This window comes from Phoxinus phoxinus (assembly GCF_949152265.1).
Source record: "Phoxinus phoxinus genome assembly, chromosome: 15".
NCBI classification, from domain to species: domain Eukaryota; kingdom Metazoa; phylum Chordata; class Actinopteri; order Cypriniformes; family Leuciscidae; genus Phoxinus; species Phoxinus phoxinus.
The window spans coordinates 15,606,661-15,619,305 of record NC_136890.1 but is presented as its reverse complement, the minus strand read 5'-3'; the positions used below and the strand labels follow the sequence as shown (position 1 = coordinate 15,619,305).

The window sequence follows — 12,645 nt, the reverse complement described above, 5'->3', positions numbered from 1 at the left end:
TTCCAGCCCTTGGGCTTTATTAATGTCCATCACAAGAGCTTGAGTCATTTCAATAGGTCGCTTCACCTTGAGTTTCTGCCTTGATTATGCTTTAGTTTTATGCATTTTTTTTTTGTCATTTTAAGTATGGATATGAATTCTTTATTTTATTTATTTTTATTTTCAGATTTGTTAAATGTTGTTGATTGAAATATATTATCGAAACATAAGAAACAGTTTTTATGTTTTAAATCTCTACTCATTAAATTAGATGGTAGCTGCGCTTAGAAATTAGAAAACTGCTGCTCAGGTTGTTACCAAGATGGTTGCTGACTTGCCTTATAAAGACTTTTTCTTCTTTGTATTTTAGCAAACCTGGAGATGAACGAAAGCTCTCGCTGGACTGAAGAGGAGATGGAGACGGCAAAGAAAGGTCAGTACTTATTTTGTCACTATTGTGTTTATTGAATAGACGACATGCCCACTGGATGGATCCATTTGTGCACATACAATTAAGTTAGAAAAGGTCATAATGGGCTTTCTGTTTGTCTTCATAGGATGTTGACGGTTAGGATTTCCCAGTGTCAAATTAACTAGATGTAACTCTACCTGATAAGACCTGTAACACTCAGCCTAGCAACTCCACAAACATTTACATGAGCATTAAATCACGCGCTGTGCCCTTGGCCTCATTTCACACACATCCACTCACTGATACACATAATAATGTGTCTAAATGTGGGTACTGTGTCTTTACATGACAGCTGGTTGTTCAGATCTGCTGCTTTCAGAAATGTGTCATTTACTCATGGTTTAACAAACACAGCTTCGTTAATGGACCTTGAAACGTCTTCATGAGGGATTGTATTTGAGGGAAAAGGACAGAAAGCTTGAGTAAAGAGCAAAGGTCTAATCTTCTCTCTTGTTCGTGTTTGGACTGTAATGTAGACTGTTAGTGTGTTAAACGGCCGCTCCGCTGACCTACTTCAGTTGAGCTACTTCCACGTCACTCTGTTAACGGCTCTGTGTTTCTCTGGCACCGGCACATATCTGATCCATCGGGCCGCCTGCCTCACGCTGCTCTGGCTTACAAGATCTGTAACTTAATAACACTTCATTAATGATAAAGTCCCCTGAGCCAAATCAGATTTGTTGTTTACAATCACAAGATTTTGTCCATGCCTTCATGCCAATTTATGTTATGTAGAATCTGAATCTGATTTACATTTTACAAATATTCAAAAAAACATTTGAAGAGCGCTCTTCTGTCTGTCTTTCATTTATAAACATTTAAATGTTTTTAAAGCAAGAACCCTATTTATTCAATAGAACCATATTTATTAATTTAATTATTTAATTACTAATTAATTTATGTATTTAATTACTCTTTTAAATATTTAAATAAATTATTTTGGTGTAAGAACCCTATTTTTATTTACTTATTCATTTACATAATCATTTATTTATTCATTCATTCATTCATTTTCCCCATTTTTTTTGCATTTTTATTATAAATGGATTCGATGAGTCTCTCATTAACATTAACATGTCTCTCATTAACACCGTCAAAGCAAAGCCTATACCTCCGTCTTTCCCACCAGAGTGCTGCTGTTATTTTTAACGTCAGTGTACCCGCTTTATCTTCTAGTCTGTCCCCAAATATCCTGCCACCCCTCATCCCTTGACCCTTTTAATGCCAGTCAGATACCCCGTCTGTCCTTTATAAAGCAGCTTACAGCTCTCTATGCTAATGTGTTTATCCGTAATCATTTTTAAAGTGAGAAAGAGAGAGACAACAGTAATGTATGTTAATGGCACCTGGCCGTCTCACTACATTCCAGCACAGAGAGAGAGCAGCTCTTCTCTGTGACTAATGCGCGCTGGCACGGCCTTTTAAAGGCAGGGTGGCCTCGCTTGTGTGCACGTCTCTGAGTAAATGAGGGGAAGTAAGTGTGGATGTGGCTGTGAGGGCACTTCATAGCAGGATAGCGGCCCATGTATATAACCCAAAGCTACTGCACACAGCTCTCCTCATGTGTCTTTTTTTAGACGCTTTTCTTTGGAGAGAGAAGAATAGCTGCAGACTGATGCATGTACTGTGTATGGATATAAACATCATTTTATCTGTAGTAAACAAACGTAACATTCTACTTGTGTTTTTTTACTTGCATCTGTATTTAAATAAACCGGAATGAGTTGCTCCAGTTGTCACTCCTGTAAATGTCAGTGTGAACAGAACAGGATTCAGCTCTCAGAAAAAGAGTGACTTCTTTCTTTCTTTCTTTCTTTCTTTCTTTCTTTCTTTCTTTCTTTCTTTCTTTCTTTCTTTCTTTCTTTCTTTCTTTCTTTCTTTCTTTCTTTCTTTCTTTCTTTCTTTCTTTCTTTCTTTCTTTCTTTCTTCCTTTCTTCCTTCCTTCTGGCTCTATTTTTGTTTTCCCCCCTCTCTCTCTCTCTCTCTCTCTCTCTCTCTCTCTCTCTCTCTCTCTCTCTCTCTCTCTCTCTTTCTATTCATGTGTCTTATGCTGGGTTTGTCTTTTTATCCATCTGTAGTTCTGTTTTTCTCTCTGTCTTTCTTCCTGTCTGCCTTTCCCTCTGTTTGTCTTCCTTGTTTGTTTTTATGTTTCTGTTTCTCTCTTGGTGTTTGTTTTCGGTCACTGTCATTCTAATTTTCTCTCTCTTTTATACACACACACACACACACACACACACACACACACACACACACACACACACACACACACACACACACACACACACACACACACACACACACACACACACACACACACACACACACACACACACACACTATATAATATAATATTACGGTCTTGTCTCTTTCTATCTGTCTTATGTTTGTCTTTCTTTTATCTGTCTTTACTTACTGTCTTTCTATCCGTCTTTTTTCTGTCTTTCGGTTTCTTTCTTACTGTAGCTTTGAGTGAGTGGTTCGATTCGGTTGTTGGAGTGCAGAGAGAAAGGAAGTGGCTGAATTGTGGGTTGGCACGAATTAAAGGATTTGGCAAGCCTCTCGGTTTCTCTCTCTCTCTCACTCTCTCTCTCTCTCTCTCTCTCTCACACTGTTGTTAAGGACTGTGTGTAGAGGTCACATTGAAGAAGAAAAGCAGGTCAGTTAGGAGGAATTGCTTTCCCTCTGCTTTCTCATGATATCAACATCAAACCTCTCACATCTCTATCCCTTTTTCTCTATTCCTGACACAATCTATTGGTCTTATTGTCTGTTTGCTTTAGTGTTTGAGCGTAGATGCGTTTTGGCGCAGATAATATGCATTACAGAGCGTAGAAGAGACAGAATGATAGAAGAGATCAAATGAGGTTGTAGAGGGAGGGTGGGAGGGAGAGAGGGAGGGAGGGAGGACGGGCATTAGGGAGGTGGAGTCACTGCATCTCAGCTTCACTTTGCTGTTAAAGTCCAGCCAAGCGGCAGCCAGTGAAGAGGAGTGGAAAAAAACTGTGGCCTTGAGACAGAAAGAGAGAGGGCTGGCGAGAGAAAGCATGTGAGTTTGATAAATAGACAGAAGAGGGAAAGCGAGAGAGAGGAAAAAGAGAAGGGCTGCTGCATTTAGAGAGAATCAGAGAAACGACAGCACAACTATCAGAGGAGGAATGGGGAGCTCATTTCCCTCCCAAACACCACTCCCTTTTTCTCTCTCTTAATTCTTGCTCTTCCTCATGCTGGGCTGGATCTCCAAGAGCCTCTGCTGTGCATTTCTATGGAGATCATGTGGGCGAAATGAAAAGAAAGATGGAGCGATAGAGAAGAGTGGACCAGTGGACCGCATATTTTCATTATGCAACTCCCTGATTGGACGATCCACAGTGGGCCAGTGCTGAGGATTTTGATTGGATGCAGCATTGGCACATGCTCTTGAATCACCAAAGCTGATTGGACAGCATCGTCTTATTGGAGTACTCTTATATTTGGAGGTCTGGATTGTGTAGTGAATAAAAAAAATCCAGTTTTTTTTTTATTTAAGATGGATGAAAACTGCATTTTAGGAAGTTGATTGGGCTTTCATTGGATTTAACTGCAACTTTGCCATTTGTTGGATTGGGCAATAATAGAGTTTCCTTGACTTTTGACCTGCCATGTAAAAGTACTTCTGGGTGATTGTGTGTGTAAGAATTGCTAAGCAGGATTTATTTAAGCAGTCTTTGCACTGTCAGTGGTGTTTGCCATGTTACATAGATTAGGATGTGCGTGTGTTTCTGACAAACTGGAAGTTTGAGGAATAAACAGACAGAAACAAGGATCAGAGATGGTGAGGATAACAAATGAGACTTCAAGTGATTTCTTGCTTTGCTATGTTTGTTTGTTACCAAGGGCATGTTTTATTGAGCTCAATGCACTTACACTCTTTATTTTATCTCTCCATCTCATTTTCTCTCTCTCCCTGTCCAAGCTAAATTGTAGCTTTGATGTGGAGGGCAGCAGTGCTTTATTGTGGTCACTAGCGATATAAATCAAAGCAACTATTTAGACTGGACAAGATAGGTTCCTAATGTGAAGCTAAACAGCACACTACAACTTGGCTGGTGTCTGCTGAGCGTTAGCGTGGTGTTAAATGATTGAGAACAGTTCATGTCAGGTTGCTGCCCCACTTTCCTTCTTCAGACGGCAAGCTGCAGCAAATGATCTTTGACCTTTTATTGAGGTTTTCCTTAATGACGACGCAAGGCTGGCCAGATGGGAACGCTTGAGGCTTCCGTAACTGGCACACAAGGATTTTGTTTGTTAGTGTTGAAAGATATTGTCTGTTCCGCAGTGTGCAATATAAATCTTATTTAAACTGTAACAGCCTTGGTGCTGCCCTATTTTGAGTGAATAAGACTTAGTGGGGCACCAGGTAGGGAATAAATATGTGAGACCTACACATACACTGCTGTTCCAAAGATTGGGGTCAGTAAGATTTTTTTTTTTTTAAATGAAGTCTCGGTAACACTTTACAATAAGGTTCATTTATTAAACATTATTTAATGTATTAACTAACATGAACAATACATTTGTTACAGTATTTATGAATCTTTGTTAATGTTAGTTAATATGAATAAAGCTGTTCATTGTTTGTTCATGTTAGTTCACAGTGCATTAACTCATGTTAACAAGATTTTAATAAAGTATTAGTAAATGTCGAAATTAACATTAACAAAGATGAATAAATGCTGTATAAGTGCAGTTCATTATTAGTTAATGTTAACTAATGTAGTTAACTAATGTTAACTAATGAACCTTATTGTAAAGTGTTACCGAAGTCTCTTATGATAACCCAAGGCTGCATTTTCTATTTTAATATATTTTAAAATGTAATATATTCCTAGGATGGCAAAGCTGATTTTTCAGCATCATTTGATTATTCAGAAATCCTTCTAATATGTTGCTTTGGTGCACAAGAAATATTTCTTATTTTTAAAATTCCTTTACTGTCAATTTAGATCAATTTAATCCATCTTTGCATAATAAAAGTATTCATTTCTTTCTGATCACAGTCTTTTGAACTGTAGTTTAATTACTAAATTTGCCAGTTATTTTACACAGTTTTACTCAAAATTCACTAAAAATAAAACTGAAATGTTTAAAATCCATTGAATACTGTATACATTACTGGTCTTCCTCACCAAATCTCATTCCCCTTTTTTTTTTTTCTCATTTCCTGTTCTATGTATCAATAAAATGAGAAGTGTTTTAGTTGCGTCATACAGTTGGTGACACGGTTTCTCATGCAAATAAATAACTATGATAGTCATAGTTCTGTTTCCTTTTTTCGCATTAGTAAAGTGAGAATGTTCCTTCTCTTTCACTCCATAGGTCTGCTCCAGTATGGTCGAAACTGGTCCGCCATTGCCAAGATGGTGGGCTCCAAAACCGTCTCCCAGTGCAAGAACTTCTACTTCAACTACAAGAAGAGACAGAAACTGGATGAGATTCTGCAACAGCATAAAATAAAATCGGTCAGTTTCTTGTACAGACACGTTTCCTAGAGAGCGTGGGATTAATTATTTATAATTGTCAGTTGTATTGGTTTCATGTTGTGTTTTTTGTAGGAGAGAGAGCGTAAAGCCAGGCGTAAAGGTAAAGCTCTTCAGAACGAGGAGGCCAGCGCTCCATCTGCTGCAGAGGAAGAGGAGATGGAGGGATCGGGAGTCAGCGGCAACGAAGAAGAGGCTCAGGAGGACGGAGAGGGTACGTACACACACAAACACTTGAGACTCACACCGCCACATCATGCAGTAACTTTTAAAATGATTAATGTCCATTCAAACACAGTCATTTGTTGCACATTACTCATTGACTGTTTAATGGAAGAAATGAAACTCAGTGGTAACATCTGAGAAACAAATTAGCAGTTTAGTAATTTTTTATCAGACATAGCTATGAAACGAGTCACAATGAAACACCTCTGAGGTTTTGCGGTTGCCAGGAAATCCCACAGCAGCTCGTGCTTTTCTCAGAATATCAGGAACACGTGGCCAAGACTCACCTATGACCTCACCCGTGATAGAACCCTGACCTACTTTTGTCAAGTTCTGAGAAAGAGGCGACGCTCTGCACAAACATGGACTGCTTTTTCAGGGGAGCTGCATTTTGTGAAGTGACTAGAGCTGTAGTTATCACTGTCTTGCTGTGGATGTAGTTTTGGAGCTGTACTTCCATAAGTCCGCCAGGCAGCTATGAAATGAGTGCTTTGTCCTGTGTGTTTGGCAATCAGGTGTGGCTTGCCGATAAATGGCTTTCGTAAGCTTTCATAAAGCCACATTTATCAGGTCAAAGCTTGTGAAAGAAAGCCAGCAAGGGAAGTGCTTATTATGTTATGGTTATTGTGTAATTACATCCAGCTGGGAGAGTACAATCAACGGCTGGGGTTTGTTATGCCAGTGGGAAAATGAGGCTTATCATAATCCCCTGCTGTGTATTTACTAGTTATGTTTACTTTTTGATTTGACAAAGGACATGTTAGATTTAGATAAGAGTGATTCTTTCGCTTAGGAGCTTTTGTGCCCAAGGAGGATTTTAAAAATGTTTCATATTGTTAAATGTTACATTTGACTGAGTTCAGAGGTCAGAGTTTCATTATTTTGGACTTTTAAACTTCCTTTTTATTATTATAATAAAAAATTTTTTGTGATATTTTGTATTTATGTAAACAATTTATATAGTGCTGTCAATTGTTAACTGACAGCTAGCTTACTTTTGTTAAATGTTTATCCAGCTATTTCTCCAAAAAGTGAAATGTCATTACCATCATACACAATATCCACATTCCACACAATCACACAGTTTGGAAGAATTTATTTATTTTTTTATTCAGCAAGGTTGCATTAAATTGCTCAAAAGTGACCGTAAAGACTATTTAAAATAAATGCTGTTCTTTTGAACTTTCTATTTATCAAAGAATCCTGAAAAAAATTATCATGATTTCCACAAAAATATTCAGCACAACTTTTTTCAACATAGATAATAATAAAAACTGTTTCTTGAGCTCCAAATCAGCATATTATTATGATTTCTGAAGGATCATTGCGACTCTGAAGACTGGAGTAATGATGCTGAAAATTCAGATTTGTCATCTCATGAATATAAAAATATGTAAAAATAATTTCTCAATATTACTGTTTTTGTATTTTTAATCCAATTTTTATGCAGCATGGGTCAGCATAAAAAAAAATCTTACCTAGGCCAAACATTTGAATGGTAGTGTATTTTACCAAAAAAGCTGATCAAGCCCATCAGAAGTGCCACTAATCACCCAATCACCAAACCACACTCAACAGATCAGCTGCCGTGTCCTGCCCTCTTACAATGTTTCCCATCACCTTTTATTTCAGGTGGAGCCAATAACAGCTCAGACACTGAGAGCCTCCCTTCCCCACGCTCCTCCGATGACAGTAAGGTCAAAGAAGAGGGCTCGGCACGGCCCAAATCTGCACCCAACGCTACTTCCTCCTCCTCATCCTCCACGGACAAGGACATGGCAGCTGTGGAGACGGGGCCGGATGAGAAGCCAAAAGTGGAGAGGGGAGAAGGGGAGCAGGGAGGAGTGAAGCAGGAAGTGAAGATTGAACCAGGGGAGGGTGGTAAGGAGGTGGCAGGAGAGGATAAGAAGCCTCCTGCCCTGGAGGTAGAGGAAGGCAAGAAAGAGGTCAAGAAGAAAGAGCACGGAGGAAAGAGCGGAGCTCACGACAGCGACTCCAGCGCCACGTGCAGCGCCGATGAGGTGGAGGAGACTGAAAGCTCAGAAAAGAGCAGGTGAGAGAGTGCATGTGTGTGTTTGGCAGTGAGGGTTGATTGGTTGCTTGGGTGGGGTCTGATGTGTTTTGTGGTTAAGGAGGCTGGGATTGTTGATTTGTCCTGTAGGACTCTATTTTTTCCATGACAGCAAACACTGTATATGTTGGCCGAGTCAGGGGAAACATTACCCTGTTAGCTTGCCAAACATAACAGAGCGAGAAGTGTGTGTGTGTGTCTGTCTGGCTATCTTTTGTGTATTTTGCATTTTACATTTCCACACGATTGCATGTGGAAAGTCTATATTTGTTTATGTGTGGTGGGATGATGATTAAGTGTGTGTGTTTGTGGTTTTCTGGCATTAATGGGCTGTTTACAAAGACAGTAAATAAGAGAGAATGAAGCTCTGACCATATTAAGCAATAACACTTCTCACTCTCAACACAATGACGTCTCCTAGGCCGAGTTTGTTGAATTTCGCCCATGATGGAGTGATCTCTTCTCCAGTTCAGAAACCACTGGACCTCAAAACGCTCAAGCAGAGAGCGGCCGCCATACCTCCCATTGTGAGTATGCCAACATTCATCTGCTTTTCATCCTGCCGTTATTCATGTTCAGTCAATTGTGGTTTGAACTTCATGAGGTTTTTGCTAACACAAGCCATATCTGGCCAGATTACACAGATTAGCATTTTCTCTCCATGTTGCCATGGTTACTAAGGCTGTTTTTAATCCCATGAGATGCTAGTTTTCCACCTCTGCTCTTAGCTATTCAGACACTCATGATGAGTTTACAGAAGATTGAACGGTCTGAGCTCTGGCGAGAGGAGGGGTGTGGAAACTGATATGTGCTGTTTTAAGAGGACCTCGTATTTTCCCTCTTCTTTAGTCTGTATTTTTAAAAGGACGTATTTTTTCCCCCCTGACTTCTACATGGCTCAAATGGGTTTGGTTGTTGCTGCCCATTTAAGATTGCATGTAAATTACCTCTGTTGACTATCAGTTTTTTGCATGTGAGCACCACCCACTCTGTTACTGAAGTCAGTGATGTGGATATTAGGGGTATGAAATATGTATTGTTTAAAATATCATAATTTCTGTTTTAACAATGTGCAAGCTGACTTTATCAAGTATGTCACTCACTTTGAAAAAACAAATTCATACCTTGATACTGAACACTTTTGATGTGTGATGTAGTCTATTATAATTCAGTTAGAATGCCCCAAAAGGCCCCTATGATCAAAAGTTTGCTAACCCTAACCCGCGATTGCAAATGCGATATTGATTTTATACAACAGTTCAATAAACAAGTTAATGTTGTGAGTTACATTTTAGATGCAATATTATCCGTTTTTGCTCTATTTTGCCAACGAAAATAGTTCCAAACAAAGCCACTGCAGAATCATTACACTTCAAGCATTTTTTTTTTTTTTTATCGGGTGGAATCACCCATTCATAGAGACAAACACCTGATTCGTTCCTGAATTAATCAGCCATTTGGATTTTGGTATCATCATCAATTTGGTAAAACTTTATTTTAAGGTGATGTAGTTGCATTGTACTTAGTTAGTTACTTAGTAATTATGCATACTTTACTGTTATTACTTTAAGTACGTGTAGTAACGTGTAACTACGTCACCTTAAAATAAAGTGTTACCATCAATTTAAAGGGGGATATATTGTCCGTTTTCCGGTCATGTTAATGTGCCTATAGTTGTTGTGATATTGTAAACATTGTGTTTTCCTCTACCTGTTAATTTAGTTTTTCATGATTGATTATTTTCATGATTGATTGATTTTTATTTTCAATTTAGTTTTTCATGATATGGCACAGTAGATTAGAAACATGTACATGTCTTGTGTAATGGTTTATAGTAAGCATAAAATAAGCATTTTGTCTTTGTGTGTAGATGCCAGAGGTGTCGGTAGCAGGACGAGATAACCGGCCTGGGTTGCTAGGGAAGCAGCAGGCTATGCCCCATGCTCTTGCGTTGTACCAGCAGCAGATTACCATGGCACATGAATCCTCCCAAGAGGCCAAACAGCAGCAGCCACAGCCAACCAAATCTCAGCATTATCCAGGGGTCGGGGACTCGAGCAGCCCACGGGTCAGGACTCGCAGCCCTGGTGTCTCTGACAGAGAGAGAGAGGGTAAGCTGCTCATGTTCCTTATCCCTCATTATCCTTTCATCTGTTCCTTCAATCCGTTTCCCTCCTCAGCTTTCTCAACCACCATTGTTTTCCTCGGTTGTGTCTACCCCACCAGTTAAGCAAGTTCTGATGTGTGTGTCTGTGCAAATGTGATGAGTGGTAGGGTTGTTGTACTTTTGAGTGCTGTGAAGAGCGTTGGTTGCAAATATAGTAAAAAAAAGATGGTGTATTCAGTCAAGACATGACCACCTACACAGACAGGTAGTGAACAACCACCAACAGCAGTTCACCTTGTTACCTGACACGTGCAGATCTGAAATGAATGCTGCCTTCGTATCAGGCTGATGTGCACATTAAACATTATTTGGCAAGTTTTCACAAGCAAAATCCAGCCGTTTCAATGAAAATCAATGCTATCTTTAATGGGTTCAAGTTAGTCACCCGGATTCGCTGCGTTAACCATAAAAACAATGCTTGGTCTAAGTTTGAGCTGTGCTTCATACATCGCTACACTATTAAACATAGACCATCATCTTTTTTGCCTGCAACATTTTGCTAATGTGACCACACCCAAACAGAAATCTTGTTTAGTTTCAATAAAATCTTGCATAAAGTCTAATTCTATTAAGATCTAAATGAACTTGCACTGTTTATGAATCATTAAAACTAAACCATTGAAACTAAACTGAAATTAAAAACCAAAATATATTAAACCTTATAATAACATTGCTAGTCTTTACTCTCCGTACACATACAATTAGGGATGCACAATATATTTGTGACCATATTAGTATGACCTAAGATAAGTTATTCTTATCTTTTTTTTATAATGTCCATCAGGAACTACTTCATATTTGTTACACTGCTCTTTGGCACACTTGAGTCTAAAAAATCAGTTGCAGCATTCTGCTGTCAAATAAAGTCTGATTTCCATAGCTGTGCTAGTCTCTTGTATAGCTCTGTGGCCTCTTTCAAAGTATATATTATTTTTTTAATTATTTTTTTTATTTTTTTATTAGACTGACTGGGCATTATCCTTTTTTTAAACTTTTGTTTTCTGTATATTCTTTATTTAAATGCATCCCTTTAAGAGTGCAGACATATTAGTGTAGATTTTTATTTTTATATCGACCGTAACATGAAAATATAATTGAAAGCCTATTTTTAGTCTGTGATTAAACTTTAAATAAAAGAGAAGCCCTTTAAAAAGAAGTTAAATGGATGAGGACAGAGAGAGAAAGTCCTTTTTTCTGGAAAGGATGGGATTATCTCATTATCTCAGTATCACTACATGCCATGAATAGGAGTCCTCAACAGGGAAATTTCACTTCATTAAGCAAAGATGGTTGTGGTGGTATTAAATGTGGGCAGTCGGCAGTAAGTTAAGTCACAGAACTGCTCCTTTTGAGTACTTGGAGAGAAAGAGAGTCTTGGGTCATGGCCATGTGATGAGCTGCAGTGTGTCTGTCCCTGCAGAGCTGGAGTGGAACGAGAGATGGCTTCAGGCTCTGCTACATGGATTACGTAGGTTTACACACCACACGCGCATACTCACACACTGTTAGATCAGACTCTAATCAAGCGTGTTGATTTCTGGGAGTGTGAATGATTCGCAGATGTGTTTGCATGCCGCTACGCTCGCAGATTCCAGCTTACAGTGTTGATGAGCCTCATGATGAGTGGAATAACTGCTATCTGTGTGTTTTCACACTGGAGATTGCTGCTTTTGATGCAGGGGTTGTGATGATGATTTGAGCTTGGTCATTTTCACCTTCGCCAAAAAAAGAGTGACATAGACTGCTATCCAGTAATCATCTGTTTGACAGTCATCTTTGTTCGTTTTTGTGCATGTGTGCAGATAAATCCCGGGCGTTCTCTCCTCTTGCGGACGGTAAAAAGATTCCCGGGGCTGATGACATTCGGGCTGTTGGTCTAGGCCGGCCAGTGATGTCACCGTACCAGCTCTCGCCCAGAGACATGGCCAAATTCAGCCATGAACAGCTGCTACACTACAATCCCTGTAAGACAATATTCCCCTGTCTAAAGTCTCAAAAATAGGATTTACTTATTTATTTCAGATAATATTCTATAATAAAATAAATATTTTGTCTTAATACAATGTAATAAAATAATATTAACTAAAATATGTGAATATATAAATAACAATGAATTGTATTAATTTAAATGTAATATTAGTTATTAATATTATTAAGATGATATTTCTTACTGACACATTTTTGTGTGAAAATACTAACGTGCCTAAAACTTTTT

General features: G+C 38.7%; 1 protein-coding gene across 7 annotated transcripts in view; it reads left to right on the top strand.

The window, feature by feature from the left end:
* Positions 1-12,645, top strand: part of ncor2 (nuclear receptor corepressor 2) — a 109,922-nt gene that overhangs the window by 79,591 nt on the left and 17,686 nt on the right. For 4 of the 7 annotated variants that reach the window (XM_079638494.1, XM_079638497.1, XM_079638493.1 and 1 more), the window contains 8 exons: positions 350-412; positions 5,807-5,949; positions 6,043-6,181; positions 7,825-8,245; positions 8,685-8,790; positions 10,134-10,374; positions 11,851-11,898; positions 12,233-12,394. In XM_079638494.1, coding sequence (XP_079494620.1) covers positions 350-412; positions 5,807-5,949; positions 6,043-6,181; positions 7,825-8,245; positions 8,685-8,790; positions 10,134-10,374; positions 11,851-11,898; positions 12,233-12,394 — 1,323 coding nt within the window. The remainder of the gene's footprint in view (positions 1-349; positions 413-5,806; positions 5,950-6,042; positions 6,182-7,824; positions 8,246-8,684; positions 8,791-10,133; positions 10,375-11,850; positions 11,899-12,232; positions 12,395-12,645) is intronic. The other 3 variants (XM_079638496.1, XM_079638495.1, XM_079638499.1) reach the window with 1 other exon arrangement.